This window comes from Lynx rufus, unplaced genomic scaffold (assembly GCF_022079265.1).
Source record: "Lynx rufus isolate CCGP_SWC_20201006 ecotype Redwood Valley unplaced genomic scaffold, mLynRuf1.p SCAF_7, whole genome shotgun sequence".
Classification (NCBI taxonomy): domain Eukaryota; kingdom Metazoa; phylum Chordata; class Mammalia; order Carnivora; family Felidae; genus Lynx; species Lynx rufus.
Window position 1 is genome coordinate 25,477,835 of NW_025814889.1, and position 25,664 is coordinate 25,503,498.

Consider the following 25,664-nt stretch of genomic DNA (forward strand, 5'->3'; position numbering starts at 1 on the left):
ATTACTAATACCAAGAGTGAAAAAAATGTCATAACTATAGATTATAAATCTATATTAAAGGATAAGAGAATATTATTAACAAGTTTATGCCAATACATTTGAGAATTTAGATGAAGTGAATTAATTCAGAAAGAAATATTTCAGAAAGAAATAAATAACCTGAACAGCTCTATATTGATTAAAGAAATTGGATTTGAAGTTTCATACCTTCGAAAATGAAAACTAGGTTCAGGTGGCTTAACTTGTGAATTCTACCAAACATTTAAGGGATGAATAATACCAGTGCTATAAAATTCTCCCAGAAAACTGAAGAGGAAGGAACACTTTCCAATTCATTTACTGAAGCATTACTGTGATAGCAAAAAGGAGACATTACCAGAAAAGAATGCTTGCAAACCAATATCCCTCATGAACATAGATGCAAAACTCTAAGCAACATTTTGGCAAATTAAATTCAACAATGTATAAAAAGGATAATATATTGTGACCAAGTGGATTCATCCCAAGAATGCTGGGTTGGTTTAACATTTGAAAACCAAATCAGTATGATTCTTTATGATAACAAACTCTAAAAGAAAAACCATAAGACAATCTCAATAGATAGAGTAAAAAGCATCTGACAAAATCCAGTATCTATTCCTGATTTAAAAAAAATCCTCATTAAAGTAGTAATAGAAAGAAACTTAGCCTGATGAAAGTCACCTAACAAAAACCTATAGCTAACAGTAAACTTCATGGCGAAAGACTGATTGTATTCCCTCCAAAATAAGGAATAAAACTAGGATATCTGCTCTTACCACTTTTTTCCCCGATATCATACAGGAACTTCTGGCCCATGAAGTCAGGCAAGAATATATAAAGGGCATCCAGGTTAGAAAAGAAGAAAAAGAAGTCTTTTTTTGTAGATGGCATGATTGTTTATGTGAGACACTGGCAACTGACAATCTGTTTTTGTATGGCTTCAAAGAATGAAGAATGGTTTTTACATTTTTGTATAGTTGTAAATAATAACAACAGTAAAAGAAGAATCTGCAACAGAGACTTTATGTGGCCCATAAAGCCTAAAATATTTACTATCTGGCCCTTTAGAGAAAATGTTTGCCAACCCCTGGTCTGTGTAGAAAATCTACATAGAAAATTTATGCAGAATCTCCACAAGCCTACTAGATCAAATAAGTGAATTTAGCAAGGTCGTGAGATATAAGATTAATACACAAAATCAATTAAACTTCTACATAATGACAATGAACAATTAGAAATTGAAATTTTAAAAATTCCACTTAGAGTAGCATCAAAAACATTTACATAGGGGTAAATCTGACAAAAGATGTAAAAACCCTATGTGATGAAAATTACATAATATTGCTGAGAAATAAATAACACAAAAATAATGGAGAGATATTTCTTCTTTATGAGTCAGACGACAATAATGTTACGATGTCAATTTTCCCCTAATTCAATGCCATCTCAAAATCTCAGAAAGCATTTCCTGTAGAAATTAACAAACTGGTTTAAAAATTCTTATGGAAATGTACAAAACTAGAATAGCCAAAATAATTAAAAAAAGAAAAAGGTAGGAAAATGTATACTACCTAACTTTAAGGCTTACTATAACAATATAGTAATTAAGACAATGTGGTATTGGTGTAAACACAGACAAACAGAATAATGGAACAAAGCAGATATAGTCAACTAAATTTTTTCCCCAAATTACAAAAGAGATTCAGTGGGGAAAGGGTATATTTCAACAAATGATGCTCAGATGCCCCCTAGGATCATAAACAAAAATTGACGCAAAATCATTCACAGACTTAAATGCAGAACCAAAAAGTTATAAAACTTCCATACTAAAACATGGAAAATCCTTGTGATTGTGTATTAGGCAAATATTTCTTGGACATAACCCCATTTAAAAAAGAAAAAGATAAATAGAACTTCATCAACATCAACTTTGGGGGGAAGTCATTATCTTGATCTAATAATGGCTTCTGGGTATTCATATATACATTAAAATTTTTCAAATTGACCTTCTAAACATGTGCATGTATGTGTCATTTATAAAGCTATCACATGTTTTAAGTTAAATAAAAATGAAATAGGGAAAACATTTGAGATATATATATATGTACATATGTATATACATATGTGTGTGTATATATATATATACATATATACATATACATACATATATATATAAAATATTAGAGTTAAAAATCTAACTTGCTGAAATCCTTAAGTAATTTTTACATTTCTTTCTCACTTTAAAGGATAAATGCAAATAACAGGAAAAAGCCAATCAGAAGCAAGTCTATATATAACTCCATATTTGGTATCATCACATAGTCACTCATACGTACTAGTGCTAACTAAGTAATTTAATAGCATATCACCAAAAGACTATCCCCAGCACTCCAGGGAGTATCTGGAGTGTGAGGAAAGTACATAAGACCACAAAGTTGCATAAAGAGTTTTAATTAACAGAAAATATTACAGTTCAATCAAACATTAAGTATGTGGACTGCATTACTGTGAGAATTACTGGGTGATCTTAGCCTCTGAAGTCCCTTTACCTGACTCAAAAGTGTTAGTGATATTTTTCTTTTCCTGTGCCAGGCTTCAAGGTTCATCTTCCACACTCTCTGCAGTGCCACTTCATGTGCTGAGTCTAGGAGGCTGCCAAGACAACCTTTTCCTTCCACCCAACTTGAACTGCTCCTCCCTCTCTCTGTTGGACCCACTTCTGGTTGTATTTTTTGCAATCTCTTCAATTTCCTGCCTTCCAGAAAGTTACAGGTCATAATGTAGCTTTCACCTGCCTGGTATAGATATTTGCAAAACAAATCCAACATTATAATGGGGAAGGGAGCTTAATGCCTTTTATAGGTGCTCATCATCTTTCTATCTGATCACTTTTTCTGCTCATCTTGCTCAGTGAAGTTTTGCTCATCTTGCTCAGAAGTTTTTCCTGCAACTTCTTTCCCTCCTTGTATGACTTTCCTGTGTTATGGTTTTGTTATAATTAGCAAATAACCTTGGTACATCCCTTAGACTTCTCACACTTTCAGCAGAATTGCCAACAGATCTGCATCCATGTTCACAAGGCTTTGTAACGATGCAAGACCGTGGGCTGATGCTTTTGAGAAGGTTTGTGTAAAATCATAAAGAGGATAAGGATTATATTATTATTATATAATATATATAATATAATATAATATAATATTAAAATTATATTATATTATATTATTCCTCTCATGCTGCATTTACCAGAACAGGAGATTTCTCAGGGTGTATAGAAGAGTCTTACCTGGAAAGGCTCTAACTCCAGGATTATTTTTCAACATAATTGAGTCAGGAAATCCTTGTTGACCGCTTAACAGTATTTAAACACAAACCCTTTGGAAACTCCCTCTTCCTCTGGCTTCTAGAACTCCTAGACAACCTGTTAACTTCTTGAAGTTATCTTAACAGCTCTTCTTCCTACCTGTATGCTCTGTGAATGCAAATGTAGACATTTCCCCAGCTTCTCTAAACTCTCTGCCAAAAACAACTTACTCACCCTCACTTGCGACTTAATTACCTCTCACTGATAATCCCGATCTTCCCTTCTCTCCTGCCTCTAGACTTGCACTGTCCAATAAGAAAGCCACTAGTCACTAGTGAGACCTTGAAATGTGGCCAGTCCCCCTTGAGATGTATCATAAGTATAAAACACAAATACAAGAAAAAAATAATATTGATTAAATGTTGAAGAATATTTTGGATATATTGGGTTAAATAAAATATATTACTAACAGTAATTTCATTTGTTTCTTTTTATCTTTTCTGAAATTCTAGCTCCTAGAAAATTTAGTATTACATATGTGGCTTGCATTACATTTCCATTGAACAGCGCTGCTCTAGACCTGAAATTCAAACTGACCATTTAAATTGAACACAGTAGAAGCTGATACCAATCTATTCCAGACCCTCAAGTCTGTTAACTGTTATTATGGAATAAACATCAGTTGGCATGAGACACATAGCTTGTATAACATCAGCTGCTGCTGTTAAGGAAATTGTATGATGAAGGAACTAACTCTAGGATAAATAACTTATGAACTGGGTGACAGGATGACTCTGGTAATTGTCAAAGAGCCTGTCAGCATCACTCATAGGCAGCTACGGCAGGAATGTATGTAGGACTGGGAAATAACACTATATGCTTTTGACTAGAAAGGTACAGCAGTTATGAATGAAAACAACCAGGGATTTGCCAAAATAGTGGATAAAGTGTATATGCATTTGGAGTCAGAAATGTGAGCAGTTACACATTGTGACATATTCACCTCAGGTACTGTAACCACCTAAATGTGCCAAATATTTTCTTGCATGATCTTGGCTAATAGAATCTTCCTCTTCACCTAGCCTAAAACCTGGAGTCATTTTTGACTCAACCCTTTCCTTTATTCCCCATAGCCAAGCACCAAACCCCATTTATTCTACCAACACCCACTTGCCACATCCACATTTTTTTCCTCCTTAAAGAAAACCAGAGAAGGGAGACACAGGTCCATATGCTGCCCCCACGGTCCCAAGAGGGAGAGCTCACGATTTGGCCTACCGCTATATGGTGACAAGTAACTTACAAAAAAACAACGTCCCGTTCTTTTCTCCAGTAGAAATAGCTGGTAGTTAGGAATGCAAATAGGTGAGATGGACAGGCCCTTGAGATACCTTAAGATGACACAGGAAAGGGTTTTAGAGCAGAACAAACCCTATTTTCTTTCTTTGCTTCTCTCTTTCCTGTCCCTTCCCCCTAATTATTTTTATTGCCTTCTTTTTCTAATACATGTAAGCTGTGTGGGTTGGTGAACACAGTTTCATTACTTTACGTAGCAGAATACAATTCCTAAGTGATTTTGGATTATCTCTTGCGTTAAGAGGAAGTAACTCAGAATTGCATGTGCAGCTGGCATTTATGTCAATTAAACTGTAAACCTTATTGAATTTTAAGACTTTGAGTAGCCTAGAAATTCTCTTCTTAAACGAACTGGCAATTGTCTAAGCATATGTACCAGGGTACTTAATGTTTATAGTTTCATTGTTTTTAAAGACTCTACTGATGGCATGTTAGGTTGTGCAAGTCCTGTTCAATAACAGAATGCATGGATATATAAAGTCTATGTGCAGAAGCTCTCCTACCTGTGTATTGATTGATTATAGGCAAAGAAAATTTGATGCACAGATTTTTTTTTTGAAAAAATCTGTCTTTGAAATGGTCCTTTGCTGTCACAGTTAAGACCGTCAAACTATAGTCTAGTTGTTTCAGTCAGCTCCTTTGCTATTGAGTTCATGCCAGTATTTTATTTAAGTGCTAAGTAAATAATATATTAAGTGGAATTATGAGTGCCACTAATTATTAATGTGCTATGCATTTCCTTAATCAAATTCAAATTATAGAGCAATTACTAAACTGAGATGTTTTATAATCTTTGATTTAGAAAAATTCGATCTCTAACTTTCCTGCAGCATAAACCATACTAACACATGGTTCAGCTGCAGCCATGATCCAACACATGGGCAGTTTTGTGTGTCCAAATATCCCCCATCAATTAAACCCTATTGTTACATAAGTTTCTTTCCAGCCTCTGTACACCTGCATTGGACTAAACCACAAAGTCAATCAACTGTACCTTTACTGCGCCATTCTCATGGATGGTGACACAGTTGTCGGCATCTTCTGAGAGTTGGTACAAGGCTTGAGCTGTTGCTCGATGCACATTGAGGTCATCTGATTTCAGGTAATGCACTAATGGAGCCACTGCTTTGTACTCGCCAAAGGCCACTCTATTTCTGCCCCACATACAGCAATGTGAAATAGCTTCTGCTAGATGACGCCTCAGTTTATCATTATTCTGCACAAAGGAAATGAATTGTGGTACACGCATTGCAAAGAACCCGTGAGGTCATGTTTCTGTGCTACCTGTTTATTATCCAATAAAATGCCAGTGAGTCAAGGGAGAAGGGCTAAGTGGCTATTCAGGTGGTGTCTTGAAAGAAATTAGTATTTTGGTGGCCCCGATGGACCAACGTTCAATCCTGAATTTTCTTCTTATGACTTTAAAAAATGTTTAACTTTTTTTAATTGACTACTGAACATAGTTAATACACTCAAAAGCAATCAAGTGCCTGGCATTTGTTATTTGCTCAAGGTTTGATTTCCTTTTGAGCAAGTGCTTTAATAAAAAAAGAGAAGTAGTTAAAGAATACTGGACATTCTTAAGGGAGCATTTCATTTAACTGGCATAGGTAGATTCACCCTATACTTTCACCCTAGGAATACTTCTACATCAGTAATATACCTTGGTTTCCTAGAGGGAAAAGACAGTGCAGCAAACAATGATATGTTTGAGTCCGCCATTTTCCTTTCTATATCCTTTATACACACTATATCCTTTTTTTTGTATGTAATTAACTGCAATAGGTATAATATAACCAAATAGGATACAGTTTTCTGCTTAATAATTGTACTATTCTCTTGATTGAGGCAACAACTTGGTGTCCTTAACTGAATCTGGCAGTTATTCTTAGGAACTCAGAATTAGACTAAAAAGTCTTCTAAACCAAGCATCCTTCCAGTGATTGAATTTCTGCTCTACGACTTTCCTGCCAAGAGGTAGCCCAAGCTATGCTCAAATACCTCTGATCGTGGTGAAGTCATTATCTCTCAAGGCTGCTTATTCTATCTGGCACAGCTCTGAATAAATAATACAGTGGTTGCCAAAGTCTTCTAGTTCAAGAATGCCATCAATCCAAGCTTGCTAAGCCTGGGGAAGAGCATTTAACTTGTAATGTTGGCATGAACAATCATCTTAAGGATAATGAATGATAATGATGGCGGTGATGGAAAATGATAGTTAACACTTCTATAATAACACTTATATTTGGCACTACTTTACTTGCCAGTGACAAATAAAAAACAGCCTATATTTTACAAGGATCTTGCATATTAAATTGTACAGTTAGAACACACTTTCACATTGATCAGTCTCGGAGACATTAAATTAGTTGACCAAAATCTCATACCTCATAGGTGATGGATATTAAGCTTGAATCCAGGTCTCCGGACCCTAAGTTTATGGTTTCTACCACTACTCCATGATATCTTAAGACCATATACATTTAAAATAAAAGGATGTGTTACTTACTGTATTTGCTAGTTTGGACAATAAAGGGACAACTCCACGATCTGTAATAACAGCCAAATTTTCTTGATCTTTTGCTATATTTGTAATAGCAGCACATACACTTGCCAAAACTTCTTTATTATCTGATTTCAGTAAATTGACGACAAGTTCCAAACCACCAACAAAGGAACGGACCATTTCTCCAGCATCCTAGAGAACAATTAAAAACAAAAGATGTTATCAAAAATAATCTTTTGATTAGCATTTTTTTTAAAAAAGCAGAAAGTAAGGATAAGGCTATTAAGTACACCTTTGGCATAAAAAATTCAATTTATTTATTATACATAATTTCTATGTATGTTTGCATATGTACATAACCACACGATTCAACTTCAACAAATATTTATTGAATAACTATTATGTGAGAGTTACCATGCTAACTACTGGGAATACAGAAGTTAGTAAAATACAGCTTATTCTTATTTGCAGTAGTTATGCTTTATGAAGTCATCACAAAAATTGAGTTAGTAAATACTGAACCATTGTTTCTAGGGGGAATGCAGTGTTAGGTTAACAGATCAATACATCACTGATCAATAGATAACCTTGTTTTATGGGTTTTTCCACTTAGGCTATCTTATTTCATATATTGTTAATTCATCAACTCATGGACACCTGAACTCATGGTGAGTCCATGGCTGAACTCATGGACACCACCACACTATAAGTCATGCCTGAAGGAAGCTTATCTAACACATGAATTTTCTCTGAAAGGCACAGCCTTCTTGGGTTTAGGAACACTAGAGAGCACTCGGTGCCACACACAGGGGCCATGTTAAATAGTGAAATCACCAACAAAACCCACAACGATGTGAAAAATATGGCACTAAGTAGACAATAAAATTGATGCTTGTTAACAGTATGGGAGCTAACAACAAAAAGGCAGAGAGTCATCTTGTTCAACCTCAGCTGAGAACGTGCATTTTGGGCAACTCAAAATTTTCACCTCGCCGTGCACGTCCAAGAATGACCATGGAAGTGCTGTGAGTATTGATTTCAGGATTACAAAAATTTTAGCAAGAGGGTGAAAATTCCCAAACAGACTTTGTGAAGAATGTAGATTGACTGTGCATGCTCTTTTGCCATCATGTTGCTTGCCATCCAGTGGGGAAGAGTGGCATTAGGAGATAAGTGTAATGAACAGCACTAACAGGAAAGAGGTAAAGATACTACAATGACACGCAACAAGGGAGGCATTCAAGGACGTACCCCGCCCCAAGAGAATGTTGGTAAACTAAAGTCTAAAAGATAAGGAGTTATCCAGGATGGAGGGGATTCAGGATGGAGGAATAATCATGAAACAGACCTGAGAATGAGAGAGGAGGCACCTTTTTTTTTTTTTTTCTTCTTCAGTGTAGTGTAGCTAGAGAATAAGTATGAAGGGAGAATGGGAGAAAATGATACTTCCTGAGATCTTGAAGGCTCTTTACTGTTAGCCTTGGCAGAGAGTATAGAGATCATTTTAAGGGCATGAGAAAGCCACTGAAAAGGTTTAAGTGTGTGTCTTGAGGGGGAAGGGTGGGGAAGGGCATTTTATCAATTTTGTATCACAATAGCTCTCTCAGGATTGCAGAGTTGAGGTTGGGGCAAAGAATGTGCTGGGGACTCAGAGGCTATTTCATTAAGGTCACTTAAGAGGTGGTGGCAGTTTGGATGCAGGTTATGGTCTGGACCTGGAGAAAGGGGTGTGGGTTGGTGAGCACCAACTGGAGACGATGAGGACCAGTGATCTGATGGTGATGCCCATGTTTCTGGTTTGACCTCATGGTTCTCATGTTGGAAAGGCAGGGTGTTGTTTTCTGTTCTTATGGTGAGAAAGGATGGTATTTGATATTAGGAGGCCTAATTTGAATGAAATGCCTACAGACATTTAAGCTGAGACATCCAGAAGTCAGTTGCATACATGCCTTTGGAGCTCAGGAAAGAAAACCAGGCTTGTGTCATAGACTTGGAAGTTGTCAGTATGGAGACCGTAACTGAAATAATGCATGTGAGAGATGGTGAGTGAGGGAGAAGTGGGTTCTCTGTGTCAGTGCTGCAAGTGTGGGTGGGAAAAGAATTTGTCAGAGGAACCTGAAAACAGATGGTTGCCCAGAAATCCTCACCTCCCTAATGTATGGTGGTGGATGTGTGATGTCCAATTATTTGGCTCTGGGGCTTTCTCAAGAACTTAATACCTTTTTTTTTCTTGGTGCAGAAGGTGATTTTATTAAAGCATGGGGACAGGAACCATGGGCAGAAAGAGCTGTACTGGAGTTGTGTGTGTGTGGCTGGGGCGGGGGGGGCGGGGTTCTATGGAGTTGGGGAGATAAAATCAAGAAGGAGTTTCCAAAGAGAAATTAATACCTTCTAAGTGCCAATCATGTATCAGGCACTTTGCATACATTATCTCAGTTAAACCACACAATAACCATACAGAACAGATATTATTTCCATTTTAGATTTTAAAGACTGAGGTTTCAAAGATGTTGAACACCATAAACTAGACTGTGTCCCTCAAGGGGCTGTGTTCTAGTAATCTTAATGAACTTTACAATCATAAATCTGAACATCTCCTTCCCCTATCTCCCCAATTCTTTCATTGCCCTTAGGCAATTCTTCTTGCCCTTGGGATAAAAAACAAACTCCACATGTGGTTTACAAGCTTTTCATGGTGTGTGTGCCCCTGGCTTTCCTGCCTCACCTCTCTGCCTTGATCCCCTCTTCCAACCCCCTACACATGAGCCCTAAGCCAGTCCCACCCCAACCCCCCACCCGCATCCCCTGGCCCAGGAGTTAATAATCAGAATTCTGACACTCACTCTCTGAGAATGTGGCTCATTAAGTCTGGGATGGGGCCTATGAATTTTTTTTTTTAATCTCTCTTGTGAGTCTGAACTTCAGCCAATATTAGGAACATCAGTCTTTCAAGTTCATGTCCTCAAACATGCCACTTGCATGTCTCTGTATCTTTGCCCATGGCTTTTTTGTCTATTTCCCCACTAGCTTGGGACTTTCCACATAGCCTTGGCTATCAACTAAGGTAATGTTCTCTTTAGGGAGGCTTTCCTGAACTGTGAGTCTGGATTAAGTTTCTCTTACTATAACACCTGGTTCTTCCATGTTATAGCATTTACTACTCTCTGCAGGAGTGACTTAAATTTATTTGCCTTTGTTTATTGTTGTATGCCGAGTTTTTGTGAAAGTTTCTGGCAAGTTTCTAGAAACCCCATTGAATGAACTTGCAAACTCACAGCTACAAAAGGAAGCTTTTTCTGAGGACATAATGAACCAAACTAAACTTCTAGGGAATGGTGAAGGCAGGACCCTCTCAGGTTCTTCCCAAGTGTAAGTGGAAAGTATCTTTTCCACAACACGCTGCCTCTCCTGCCTGCTCTGGGGACCGTGCAAACAATATTAGTGGCCTTGTTCTCAATACCACATGTAAATACAGGACACACTTTCACATTCTGATGCGTTAATAAAATTACTTACAAAATATTTGCCATTTTCCCTAAAATTCTACGATAAAGCTTGTTATATAAAACAAATGATTATACTTTCAACTGAATTCTACACTGTCACCTCATTACACTTATGTGCACTAAGGCACAATCAAATCAAAAGACTGTAAAAGCTAATTTATTAACCTTTGGTCAAATATCCCACATAAATTAATCCACGTTGCCATTTGAAGCACTTAGTAGTGGTAGTTGCTGTAGTGCTATTTCCATGTTGTAGGTGAGGAAAACCTTAGAGAAATGAATTAATATGTGCAAAGTACAGGAAGGATACACGGCAGAGTGGGATCTGAATCCATGTCTGCCTGGCCCCGAAGCCACTCTACAATACTGCAGTCATTGGTCCAAATGAAATAAATTCATAATCTTAATCACGTACTTGGTCTGGATGCATGAGTAAACTCAAAAGCGAAAACAATGGCTCTTAGAATTGCAGGGAACTTCCAAAGTGCAGCCCCCAAACTCCACTTTTTTAAGTGATGTTATGTGTGTCAATAAGCTAATATATTAGTCAATTATGAAACTACAGAATGATTTTTCTTTCTCAAGAAAGACTGAAGGAATTCTGGGAAGATGATGGTGGCATAGTTTTTGAGTCTCTCTCAGAAAACAGAGACACTAGTGGCAGCAAAACAAAAAGCACAGAAATGCTAGATGAAAAGATATTGTCACAGACCCCCAAATATAAGCAGATCGGGGCAAACTACTGAAATTACAAAGCCCACATGTTCTAAGAAACCAGAAATCTGCAGAAAGTGGGACTTGTAAAGGCCCTAGAACCAGGGAGCCCACACTGATTAATGAATAAGACCAAAATGCCCCCAGGTCTGATGGTGCTGGAGCATTCTGTGGTCTGAATCCTTTGAACTCGTTATACTACAAACTGAAGGTTCCTTCTAGGTTGAAGCCTGCACTGAGGAGAAACTGGTGGGAGCTGCATACAAATAGAGCACGGCAGGGACAGAGGGATGAAGGAATGATAGAGTCCAGGTAAAAAGAGAGGAGGGGAACAAAGCAGTCTGAGTCTGCTCTCCATCACTGGGAAAGTAACAGAAATGGGATCTTGAGGACCATGAAATTAGAAGTGCCACCCTGGTCCACATCTCCCTCTCAAAACACCACGAAAACTCACTGCACTTAAAAATGAGCAAAACAAAAAGACTATGGTCAATTTGCATATAGAATTACTAGAAGAAAAGGAATGAGCTGAAAGAACATTACAGAAGCAATGAAAGGAAATGTTAATTAGAATTATCAAAGCTTATAAATTGGGTGATTAGTAAAAAAAAAAAACAATTGTTAAGGGCAGGTGAAACCCATCTACAAAGAATTGGACATGAAAGCAGAATTCATTTTGAAAATGAAGAGTAAACCAGAAGGAACATAAAAATGAATAAATATAATGGGTAATACTTTTAAATAGAGTATGTGGAGAGTCCAAGGTGACAGAGGTTGGGGGAGGGGGGCACCTGGGTGGCTCAGTCGGTTAAGCATCCAACTCTTGGTTTCAGCTCGGGTCATGATCCCACAGGTTCGTGAGTTTGAGCCCTGCTTTGGGCTCTGTGCTGCCAGTGTGAGACCTACTTGAGATTCTCTCCCTCTCCTTCTCTCTCTGCCCCTCTCCCACTCACACCATCTCTGCCTCTCTCAAAATAAATGAATAAACTTAAAAAAATGATAGGGAAAAAGCTAACAAAAAATTGAAAAGACTAGGCAGAGAAAATAACATATGCATAGTGAGTCCCTAAGAAGGGAACAAAGCAATACAATGGAGCAAATTTTGAAAACCAGGATTCAAGAAAACTCTCTCCTGAAATAAATAAAACCTGAGAGTCACCCTATGTACCTGGGAAAATTGGCCCAGAATGTGCTAACATAGAGAAATATTCTAGTACAACTGCTGGACTTTAATAAAAAAAATTATTTGGTCATCTAGGCAAAAGACCAAGTCACTTCTAAGGGAAAGAATAAGATATCCTTAGCCTTTTAATAGGAATGTTTTTATGCAGAGGGAAAGGAATAACATATGTAAACTACTCAAGAGAAAATGTGAATCAACGTCCTAATATCTGGCCAAAATGACCTTCAAGTATAAAACTGTTATTGGGGCACCTGGGTGGCTGAGTTGGTTAAGCGTCCGACTTCAGCTCAGGTCATGATCCTGTGGTTCATGGATTCGAGTCCCGCATCGGGCACTGTGCTGGCAGCTCAGAGCCTGGAGCCTGCCTCAGATTCTGTGTCTCCTTCTCTCTCTACCCCTCCCCCACTTGTGCTCTCTCTCTCTCTCAAAAATAAATAAACATTAAAAAAAATATAAAACTGTTATAAACGTGGAAGACTCCAGGGAATGTGTTAACACAGGCCCTTCTGAGGAATCCACTTGACATTGACTGTCAGATCTCCAAAACACTAAAAAGACATAGACAAAAGGATGACAGATTTCTTAAAATGCCCCATTGGCTTCATTTCCTTCAGGATGAGGTTTAAATCATTAGCATGACATTCAAGTATTTTCCCTATCTCTCTAAACCTCACCCACTGGTCTTATTTCCCAGTATACCCTTTTGCATAAACTATATTGCAGCCTCTAGGAATACTGGTGCCATGTTCTTTTACATCTTTGACTATGTTATTTTCTTTACCTGGATGCCCTTCTAAACTAGAAACTCCTACTCAGCCCTCAAAACTGACTCCTTTTAATAGCAGCTTAAATAACATTTCCTCCATAAAATTCACTCCGTCCCCCAACTCCCCTTCTCAGTAAATTCGTTTCCTCCCCTCTACATTCCTATAGATGATTTTATCCAAAATCCATTCCCTCATTCTCCCGTATTTCCCAAGGCTTGATTTTATTTGGGTATCTAACTCTCACACAGAAGCACCTGGAGAAAATGCATCTATACCCCAGATGTAACTCTTGATTGGCCTAAGCCTATCACAGAAGTCTCGTTGCCTCTGCCATTATTTGTTTAGGAGTAGGCTAGATATGGCCCAATTATGGCCAGTGCATTCTGAGATGAGGTCTCCTAGGAATCTTCTGGAAGTTCTTCTATGTATAATAAGGAATAATCACAGGTCACACTGAGAAAGGCAGAGCAGACAGAGGAAAATAGCCTGGGGTCCTTGATGACATTGTCAAACTGCTGAATCAACCAGGCCTAAATTCTCCTTTGGCTATTTAAAACCAAAGGTATCTATAGCCATTTTTTTTCATTCTATTGCAGTTGTTTCTTATGGGTCCTTTCCCCATTAATTTGTGAGCTGCCTGGTCTTATTCTCTGACTCTCACTTGGGATATGGTCTGGTGTCTGTCACACAGTAGACTTCCAATAAATCTTTGTGGAATTGTGAAAAAATAAAAATAATAAGGGGACTATGACTTTAAGATACTTAGCTGCAGTCACAATCACTAAAAAGCAAAAAGCATTCATTATGCATTAATAATGTAACTACATAAAATGGAATATAAATGGATAAGACCACTTCGACCTCATCATCTAGTGACTTCTGGTTGTCTCACTGCTTTATCAGCCACAGCATTGGGGCCATACTGGCAGAAATAACAAAAGTGATCACATCTGCTTCTGTTCCAAGAACTTCCTAAGGTGCATGGTATGAGATAGAGGGAGCCAAAGTCTCAATGAGATCATGGGCATGGCTCACCAAGGTCTTATAATGTTTACAATCTGTGGGACAGTGAAATGTTAAGACTCAAGCCTACAGGTCCTGCCAAAGTTTGTTTGTTTGGAAGGTAAGGACCCACCCCCCCCTCTTGATCTCTCTCTGTTTTCCTTTTTAGGTTTAAAGATTCTAAACATATGACATCTTGCCTCACATAGTTTCTATGGAAAGGGAGACAGTATATTTAAGGATGGAAAAAGTAATTATTCTGCCAATACTGTCTTTCTCACTAATGCTAAACGACTGGGCAAATTCAACACATTTTCCACCTTCTCACATATCTTAAAAACTAGTCTTTGCCAATTTTGCCACTGGTGTGATACTGGTTATGCACAATTCAAATTTTCATCTCTAATGCAAAAACCCTCAATTAGAATAATATTAGTCATAACAATAACAAAGTCTAACTTTTTGCAGTTTACAAAGGACTTCCTCATGCATGTCTCCTCTGACCCTCACAGCTCTGCCTGTGGGAGGCATGATGTCCTCATTTTACAGACAGGAAGGCTCAAGGTTCATGAATAGTCAGTGACAAAACAAAAAATCAACTGTATGTTTCCTGATTTCTCATTTCATGTCTTTTCACTATACACTGTGTTTTAGACCTGCAAGTCCCAACAATTAATATTTACCGGGTTATACCTAGTTTATAAACAGTCAGAAGAATCTTCACAATTTAGAGGGTTAACAATTCCAAAGAGATGAAGCTACTTTGCCAATGACAGTTCCTAAGACAAATAAAAACAGTAACTGAAAGAGAATATGAAACACCTTCATACTGCTATTAAAGTTTGAATGGTTGAATAAGTAGGAAAAGGTGTCAAATTCAATGAACCCAAATCAAGTCAAATACACAAAATAGGATGAAAAAATATAAAGTAACAAAATACTACTGGTTGAAATTCAACTAATAGGAAAATATTAAGACATTATTTACAGATTAATGAATAAAACAGAAAATTGGATGTTTTGGCAAAGAGCAATTAAATTAATGGGTATGAAATTCCTTCTCTTGCCTCCAGCAAAAAGAACTGGCAGTTTTCTGATGAGGTGAGATATACATAATGCAACTTTAAAGCACATACAAGGCAAGCGTAACATGACTTAAGAACAAAAATTTGTAACCAGGAGGGCTATAAAAACACTGTTTTGTGCCATACAGACACCATACAATGCATAATACAGTATTTGAAAAAGATTTAAAAATAGCACATTGCATATAAAAAATTCCAAAAATGCTATATTCACATTCGAACAGCATGTCAGAGAAACCAAAACTGAACAGGCAAATCTTGTCCTAAAAGTATATCCAATATATCAAATGCTTTTAAAATTCTAAATACAACACACACACACACACACACACACACACACACACACACATAAGGAGAACAGACTGTTTGTGTGGCTCTATCACAATAAGATCCTTGTTCTGTTTCTAGAAGTTAAGTCCTACGGCTTAAAAAAAAATTTACTGATTTAGAACTGCTTTACACTTTCAAATGTAGTTCTTCAAAAATCAAAGTTAGGATATCAGTTAGTACTTTTTCATTCTGAACTGAAGGAAAAGTAAATTAATTTCAGGTAAAATAAATGATTCCATCCTCACAGTGTAGATTCAGATAGAAAATTCATTGTACTTTGTAGGTAGCTTTATCAAATTAAATCACAAGAAAAATAAAGAGAATAAATTCAATGGTTCTGATTTTTTCTACTTTCCTAGCCTAATTTAAGATAATTTTCTTAAACACCACAGAGAACTGTGATTTTGCCATTTTACTATGTCCTGTGTTGATTCTGCTTTAGATACAGTGTTCTATTAATGAGGAGGTCTAAACTGTGAGAAACCATTGTGTATCCAGAGGCTTATAGAGTTAATTAAATGACATTCTTAACTGATGATGTCTTTGAAAAATGCTTACAACTTGTACAAAGAACTAAACAAATGTAAGTCATATTATCATAAAATAGCTATTATATAAATCTATGTGTGCATACACATATATATTTAATTTTTAACATTAAATATATATAGAACTTTTCTCCACTTGTACTGAATGACACAGATTAAAATGAGTACAGCAATTTCTGGTTAAGATCCAGTCAGATGCTTCTAAACACTGAGTTGTATGCATAAGGCTAAGAACAACAACTTGAAACCATAATCTTAACAGAAAAAAAAAATTAACTCTATGAAACACTATAAAAATGCCAAGAGTCTCCCCATTTACGGAGAGACTGTCTTCTAAAAGTTTACTTGTTGGGTCTACAACATCACATTTTGCTGTAAATATGTGGTTAATGTCTCAGTTTGACAGATAAGAGTCTATTTAACTCATAATGAACCTGACTTATAACACACTAACTGCAACTAATCCTCATTTGCATGAATGTTCTAATAGTTGAAGCCAGATACTTGTCTCCCTCATCTTCTGTGATGTGTAACTTTGTCACGTCAAATTATTTTCATAGGTCTCCTCTCTCTTTTATCAGAGTTTCTCTTTAAAAAAATTTTGTTTAATGTTTATTTACTTTTGAGAGAGAGAGAGAGAGACAGGGGAGGGGCAGAGAGAGAGGGAAACAGAATCCGAAGCAGGCTCCAGGCTCTGAGCTGTCAGCAAAGAGCCAGACGCAGGGCTCAAACTCATGAACCGTGAGATCGTGACCTGAGCCGAAGTCAGATACTTAACCAAGTGAGCCCCCAGGTGCCCCTCAAAGTTCCTCTTAAAACCCACCCAGAGTTTAACACAACTCCAGATGTGGTCTGACCAGAACAGAGTGCATTGGAATTCTTATCTTCCACGATCTAGACAAGGAACTTCTGCTAGAGTGGCCAAACGCATGCACTATTTCAGCAGTTACGTTGCCCTATTTGTTCACATTAAGCTTTGAAGTCAGCCAAAATCCCTATATCTTTTACAAGTGAATTATTATACAGCCAGTACTCTCACATCCTGCATTTACAGGATTTCCAGCTTCCTTTTATTGCATAAAAGGGATTGAACAGTTTTCATATAAAAGAGATAAGTTTTAGATGTAAATTTCACTTTGTAAAAGTGCATTTCTATGTGAAGCTTTGAGAAACATCTGGATATTCTAAGGTAAGTAATTTATCTCACCATTATTATATTAAAAAATTCCTCAGGGAGGCAGAAAATATAGTTCTTGAGGCAGTAGTTCCCAAACTGTGTTGCACATTAGAATTTCTGGGGGAATTTTTAACTTTCCCTAAGCCCAGGGTAGATCCCATACCAATTCAATCAAAAGATTTGGTGGTAGGACCCATCCATACATATCTCTAGGTGATCTCAATATATAGCAAAGTTTGACAACCACTGGTTTAAGAGTTTAAGTCAAATAGTGAGAAGGCTTCGGGGCACATCCCGTTTCATCACTATTAGATATATGGCTTTGAGCAAGCTACATAACTTTGCTAAGCTTCAATTTCATCACCTGTGAAATGCAGCTAATAATAGTATTTATCTCTTAAGGGTTGTTAGAAGGATACACATAAAGCATATAACAAGGTGCCTGGCATATGATAATGGCTGTTATTAGTGTTTTTATTTTCTAATATTTTGAGAATGTATTTGTTACCAATAATTTGCACAACAAAATATCAACTTAAGGAATAACCCCTTGAAATCTGATTCCACCTATCAATCATCCTTATGAATATATTCAAAATATGTAACTCAGGTAGCAACATTTTACTATGTATTCAATCTTATTAAAAAAATTTTTTTTAATGTTTTATTTTATTTTTGAGACAGAGAGACACAAGACAGAGCATGAGTGGGGGAGGGTTAGAGAGAGAGGGAGACACAGAATCTGAAGCAGGCTCCAGGCCCTGAGCTGTCAGCACAGAGCCCGACGCAGGGCTCGAACTCACAGATGGTGAGATCGTGACCTGGGCCAAAGTCGGAAGCTCAACCGACTGAGCCACCCAGGCGCCCCACAGTCCTATTTTAAAACCCATCAAGAATGAGTTGGCAAAAATACACCCTTGATTGTAACTAGGTAATACATCTATGTTTATTTATATCATTAAAACTACTTTCATTCATACATTCATTCACTTGGCAAATGAGAAGCCTCAGAAATGTTAAGATACTATTTTATGTTGTGGGATTCAAAATAAATAATTTGGTTTCACGTTATAATCACCTGGAGTGATTTTTTTTAAGAAATAGGAATGCTGGGGCACCTGGGTGGCACAGTCGGTTGAGCATCCAACCCTTGGTTTCAGCTTAGGTCATGGTCTTGTGATTCATGAGTTCAAGCTCCACATCAGGCTCTGTGCTGACAGAGCAGAGTCTGCTTGTGATTCTCTCCCTCTTCCTCTCTCTCTGCCCCTCCCCCACTTGCATTCACTCACTGTCTCTCTCAAAATACATAAGTAAACTTAAAAAAATATGAATGACTAAACTTCAATCTCAATATAAACATTGGGGGTAGGGCTCTTGCATGAGAACGTTTTTTTTAAAGCTCTGAAGGTAATGTGTATCTAGAATAGAGAATGCTTGATGTGAACAATTTAAGTCGTGTTGCTGTTACTTACAGAAATCATAGCATTGGTGATGAACTCCAATGCCCATGTTTAGTTTAAGAATAGAGGAGGGGGAGCCCTTCTGGAATCCTCTATCATAGGAATGAGAACACTAGCAAAAATTGGCAAAATTGATTTTTTCAGAACTCTAGAATTTAATGAAAATTTAACCACAGCATGTTTATTCAAGAAAAAAAAAAAGCTGAATCTCAGTAAGAACAGTGAGTTTTGTGGCATTTTAGCTTTCCCCATTCTCAGCTCCCTCTTCTCAGCTCTGTAGTAGACTTGAAACCATAGTATCTGGGAAAGCCCACAGCCTAGCAGCCTAGGGAGGGAAGGTGGGTGTGGAGCTCCCCTAAAAGCTCCACTCCAATGGAATGGTTGGGATTTGACACGAATGGTAGCTTCTATGAAAAGGTCCAAAGGCTTGTCTTTACCTCACATATCACCCACTGAGGAAAATTCTATTCTCAGGGCATGTCATAAAAAACATTAGTGGCAACTGTTTTAACATAAAAGCTGTTTGAGATGGTAATATCACTTGGGACAAACCAGAGGCTGGCCAAAACATAATTAAAAGGAAAATCTCAAAAAGTGATGTCCATAGAGGACCTTGAAAAAAATCCAACATATTTGTTGGGATCTAAAATGCCACAGGTAAGTGCAGGGCTATGTGCATAGTCAGAAGAGACCTGAGATAGCCCTAAATGCTCACCTCTGGCTGATCTTGAGGCTCTACATGAGCAGAAAAGAAGGGTGAGATAGAGTTGTAAACTGCCGGAGTGTTCAATGTGTGCCCCATAAAACACATACAGAATACCTCACCAAAGGGTGAGAAGTCTACTAGTGCATGGAATTTAAGGAGATCTGTCAACTCATTAGCTGAAATGAGTCAACTGAGCAGAAATCTCAGTGGCCACATGGACAAAGAATACAGACGTCATAGAATTAGTTCAAGAAAGTCACTAACAAATAATAGCAAAACAGCAACAGACAGCAAAAGTACAATCCCTGAGGAGAGGAAAATCTAATTTCCAGAGTTTCTACATTATATTATTTAAAATACTAAGTTTCTTTCCAACAAAAAGTTATGAGACAAATAAAGAGGAATGTATACCACAAAATGTAACCAAGAAATACGACCAAGGGAAAAAAAGCAGTCAATAAAACTGGACCCTAAGGAAGCCTGTACCATGTTGGACTTAACAGATAAAGGCTTTAAATCAGCTGTTAAAACTGTGTTCCAGGAACTAAAGGAAACCATGCCTAAACAATTAAAGATTGGGAACAATATCTCAGAAAGTAGAGAATATTAATACAGAGATTGAAATTAAGTGTAAAAAAAGAATCATTAAAAATTCTGGAGCTGAAAAGTACAATAAATGAAGTAGAAAATTCACTTCATGGGACTAACAGCAGATTTGAGCAGACAGAAGAGAGATTTAGTGAACTTGCTGATAGGCCAGTCAGATTACCCAGTCCGGGGAACTAAAAGAAAATGAATGAAGAAAAATGAACACATCCTCAGACACCTATAAAACACCATCAAGCATACCATCCTACATATATGGGAGTTTTGGAAAAAGAGGAGGGAGAGGGCGAAAGAATATTGAAAGAAATAATGGCAAGTGCTTCTTGAATTTTATGAAAAACTTTAACTTATGTATTCATGTATCTTGATGAATTCCAAGGAGGATAAACTTAGATATAAACACCTAGCCACATTATAGTCAAATGGTGAAAGACAAAGAGAGAAACTTGAAAGTTAAAAATTGTATGTGAAAGCTATACATGACTCGTCACATAAAAGGAAACCTCATTTATAGTAACAGCTGACTTCTTCTCAGAAAGCTTGGAGATGCTACCAAGATGGTGGACTCAGAAGTTCCAGACACTTGCTCCCCCATGGAAACATTAAATAAACAACTACAGACTAACTAATATAACTTTATAGGAGCTCTGGAAACCAATTCAGAGATCTATAGCAAAGAAGCAAGAAAAAGTCAAAATAAAAACTTAAAGAAATTTCCTGGCATTTTTACTTTCTCTTGTTCCACCCAGTCCTGGCAATGGCACAATGTGGTCAGGAGGAAGCAGACCAATTCTCAGTTCCTTCCTGTGGCCAGAAGAAGCAGAATGGAAATTATTTGCAACACTCCGGCCTGTCCATGGGCTACCTAAAGAGACTGGTTTCTGTCTCACCTGACCCAGAGCTCAGACAGGGAATTGTGGCATAGTCTGGATCTCAGCTGGTGAAAGCTGTGGAAGGCATTGTGATGTGTAAAAACTACAGGGGTACTACAGACTCACAGATACTTGGGGGCAAGATTACAGGCAGAGGAATATAATAAAACATCTATGCCCCCAAAGAGAAGCTGGAGTGACTCTCTTTGGGAAATTAGGGCATTTAAAAGCAGCCATGAACATAGGGGAAGTTTTAAAAAAGCATACACACAGGCGCATGTAGGACACATGCTCAGAAAAGACCTGAGAAGACCTTATACCTTCACCTTGGGCTGATTCCAATAGGAATGACAAGATCTTGTTAACTACGGAAGGTCTTCCAAACCAATCTGGAAAAACTAGGAGAGGTAGCTGTTTTTTCAAATGCTCACTTTTCAACAAAAGATCACAAAACATACCAAGAAGCAAGGCAACACAGCTCATTCAAAGGAACAAAATAAATCCTCAGAAGCCATCCCTGAAGAAACAATGTATCAGAATTTCCAGGTAAAGATTTTAAAACAATTGTCTTAAGTATGCTCAAATGCTAAAGGAAAACATAAAGAACAAAAGAAAATAAGGAAAAGGATATAGGAACAAAAAGAGAATATCAACAAAGAGATAGAAATGGAGCTGGAAAAACAACAGCTGAATTAAAAATTTCACTAGGATAAAATAACAGACTCAAACAGGCAGAATAAAGAATCAGTGAACTTGAAGACATTTGAAATTATTGAGTCCAAACAGCAAAAAGAGAGAGCCCAAGAGATGTAAAGGATATCACTAACAGATCAATATAGCCATTATGGGAGTCCCAGAAGAAAAAATAAAGGGGCAGAGAGATTATTTCAAGAAATAATGACTAAAAACATCCCAAATTTGAGTAAATACATGGATATACAGAAGTCTTCTCAAAATGTTCCACCCAACAACAGCAAAAGTGCACACGGAACATTGTCCAGGATAGACTATATTTTAGGCCACAAAACCGATCTCATTTTTTTAAAGACTGAAATAATACAAAGTATCTTCTCCAAACACAATGACTGAATGCAAACAGAAAACAACAACAGAAGGAAAACTGGAAAATTCACAAATATGTGGAAATTAAGCCACACACTTGTAAATAACCAATGAGTTAAAGAAGAAACCACATATGTTTCCTACAGAGAAAAAAAAGATCAATAAAATTGACCAATATTTAGCTGGATTGACCAAGAAAAAGAGAGATAAGATTCAAGTAATGTAGATCAGAAATAAAGAAGGGACATAACAACCAATTCTATAGAAATAAAAAAGATTATAAGAGAATGTAATGCACAGTTGTATGCCAATAAATTGAATAACCTAGATGACATGGATATGTTTCTGAAACTTACCTAATAAGACTGGATCATGAAGAAATAGAAAATCTGAACAGACCTGTAACTAGTCAGGAAATTGAAACAGTAATAAAAAAAAGCTTCCAATAAATAAAAGTCCAGGAATAGATGGTGTTACTGGTGAATTCCACCATTTAAAGAGGAATTGATGATAATCCCCCTCAAACTCTTCCAAAGAATTTAAGAGAAACATTCTCAAACTCAGTGAATGAGGGCAACATGATTCTAATACCAAAGCTAGACAGACACTACACAAAAAGAAAACTGTAGACCAATACTGCTTGTGAATATTGATGCAAAAATTCTCAACAAAATACTAGCAAACCAAATTCAACAGGATTATACACCATGACAAGTGGGATTTATTCCTAGAATGTATGGATGGTTCAACATACGAAAATCAGTAAGTAGAATATACTACATTAAGAGAAGGAAGGTAAACACCCATAAGAGTACGTCAATTGATGCATGAAAACCGTTGAACAAAATTGAACACCCTTACATGATTAACACACACACACACACACACACACACACACACACACACACACACACACACACTGCAACAAACCAGGAAGAGAAGGAAACTTTTTCAACATAACGAAAGTCACACAGGAAAAACCCATAGCTCACATCATAACCAATGATGAAAGACTGAAAATTTTCCCTCCAAGATCAGGAACAATACAACTATGCCTGCTTTCACCACTTCTATTCGATATAGTACTGGAAGTCCTAGCCAGTTGGAATTCTTAAGTCCAATTAGGCAAGGAAAAGACATTTTAAAATCCAAATTGGAAAGGAATAAAAAATATTATCTCTGTTCACAAATGATATGATCTTATATGTAGAAAGCCTGAAATTCTACAGTAAACTGGTGGAACTAATACCTGAATTCAACAACACTGTAGGTTACAAAATCAGCATGCAAAAATCAGTTGAGTTTTAATACACTAATAATAAACAATATGAGATGGAAATTAAGAAAACAGTGCCAATTACAATAGCACCTAAAAGAATAAAATACTTACGAATTAATTTGGCCAAAGACTTGTATGCTGAAAACTAGCAAAACACTGCTAAATAAATTAGACACAAATGAATGGAAAAATATCCTGTTCATAGATTGGAAGATTTAATATTGTTAAGATGTCAATACTACCCATAGTGATCTATAGATTCAATGTAATCCCTATCAAAATCTCAACAATTTTTGCAGAAATAAATAAATTCATCCTAAAATTCATATGGAATCTCAAGGGATCCTAAATCACCAAAATGATCCAGAAAAAGAAAAACAAAGTTGGATTCCTCAGACTTCTTGATTTCAAATTTACTACAAAATTATGGTAATTAAAAGAGCATGGTACTGACATATAAACAGACATGTAGACCAATGGAATAGGATAGAGATCCAGATATAAACCCTTGGGTATTTTGTCAAATGATTTTTGACAAGGCTTCCAAGACCATTCAATGGGGAAAGGACAGTTTTTCAACAAATAGTATTGTGAAAACTGGATATACACATGCAGAAGAATGAAGTGGACCCTTACTTTTTAATACATTAAAAAAAATTAACTCAGAGGGGTGCCTGGGTAGCTCAGTCAGTTAAGCATCTGACTTCGGCTCAGGTCATGATCTTGTGGTTCGTGGATTGGAGCCTTGCATTGGGCTCTATGCTGACAGCTCAGAGCCTGGAGCCAGCTTCAGATTCTGTGTCTCCCTCTCTCTCTCTGCCCCTCTTCCACTTGTACTCTCTCTTTCTCTCTCTCAAAAATAAATAAATATTAAAAATCTTTTAAATTAACTCAGAATGGATTAAGGACCTAAATGTAAGACCTGAACTATAAAAATCCTAGAAGAAAAGAATCCAAAGGACAATGAAGCTAAAGTTATGTGCATGCTGAATTAAGGTCTAGAGGCAGTATAATAAAAGTAATCCAGGCACAGGACCCAAATCTATTTCACTTCTTAAAAACAGGGGTACACAAGGGCTTCCGATTCATGAAAGGATGCAGGAAAACGTTACTCCTACATGTTCTCTATGGCTACTTCTTGTATGAAGCTTTGGGCCTTAGAGAGGGGTGTGACCTTGTGACTAGAAATATGGGTCCCAGTTAGATGTCTGCATCAGTGAATTTTGAGATGGCACAGTTTCTCTTTTTTTAAGTTTATTTATTTATTTAATTTATTTTGAGAGAGATATAGAGAACAAGCAGTTGAGGAGCAGAGAGAGAGGGAGACAGAATGCCAAGCATGTTCCACGCTACTGTCAGTGCAGAGCCTGATGCAGGGCTCAGACTCATGAACCATGAGATTATGACCTGAGCCGAAATGAAGAGTCAAGTTGGATGCTTAACTGACTGAGCCACTCAGGTGTCCTGAGATGGTACCGTTTCTGATGGCAACAAAGTACAGTGTGTGATCCTGGGAGTTCTTGGCTGAGGTGGACATAATGATAAGATCAATTTAATGGATGAGGTTATTAATTTAATAAAGTAACTGGTAATTAATAACTCCACTTCCAAAATAAGATAGTTAAGTGGTTTCATAAATAGCTAGTTGTTGGCATGATTTTGTACATATTGGTTTAGAATAGGCTACACCTTTGGTTGTAACTTTCCTTTTTGTGTATTACACCTCTGTTAATTCTACCCTTTCCTAGACTAGCAACCTGCGTTGCGGCAGTTTTCAGAGTAGGGTCTGAGAAGCAGGGCATATGGAACAGGAGAGCAATAGCAGAGCCAGAGAGGAATCCAGGTGAAAGCAACGGATTTGACCTTACATGGTGGTCCTTCTGGCTATAGTCTGAAGATAAGCTGTTTAATACCCTCACTACGGTTTTTGTGCTTCATGTCCCCACTTGAAAGTCTGACGTGCAGAAAAAAATACTTGTAATACATTTCACTTTAGTCTTTTAGGATTTTAGGAACTGAGGGCCAGATGAGTATACTTTGAACTATTTGGTGACTTAAAAATGACAGCAGACCCCAAATAGGGAGGCAGAACACAAACACGGATTACGTTTTAAAAGAGATTTTAGATTTTTTAAAAAACTGCATAGCCTCTTTGGCATATTGTTAGACAACTATACATTCTA

The 25,664-nt window shown here is 37.1% G+C and overlaps 1 protein-coding gene across 1 annotated transcript in view; it reads right to left on the reverse strand.

Moving 5' to 3' along the window:
- Positions 1 to 2,498: 2,498 nt before the first annotated feature.
- ODAD2 (outer dynein arm docking complex subunit 2) overlaps positions 2,499 to 25,664 on the reverse strand; it is a 131,002-nt gene continuing 107,836 nt past the window's right edge. Inside the window, exons 17-19 of the mRNA XM_047067293.1 lie at positions 7,188 to 7,376; positions 5,673 to 5,894; positions 2,499 to 2,816 (exon numbers count right to left, since the gene is read on the reverse strand). Of these exons, the coding sequence (XP_046923249.1) occupies positions 2,499 to 2,816; positions 5,673 to 5,894; positions 7,188 to 7,376 (729 nt within the window). The remainder of the gene's footprint in view (positions 2,817 to 5,672; positions 5,895 to 7,187; positions 7,377 to 25,664) is intronic.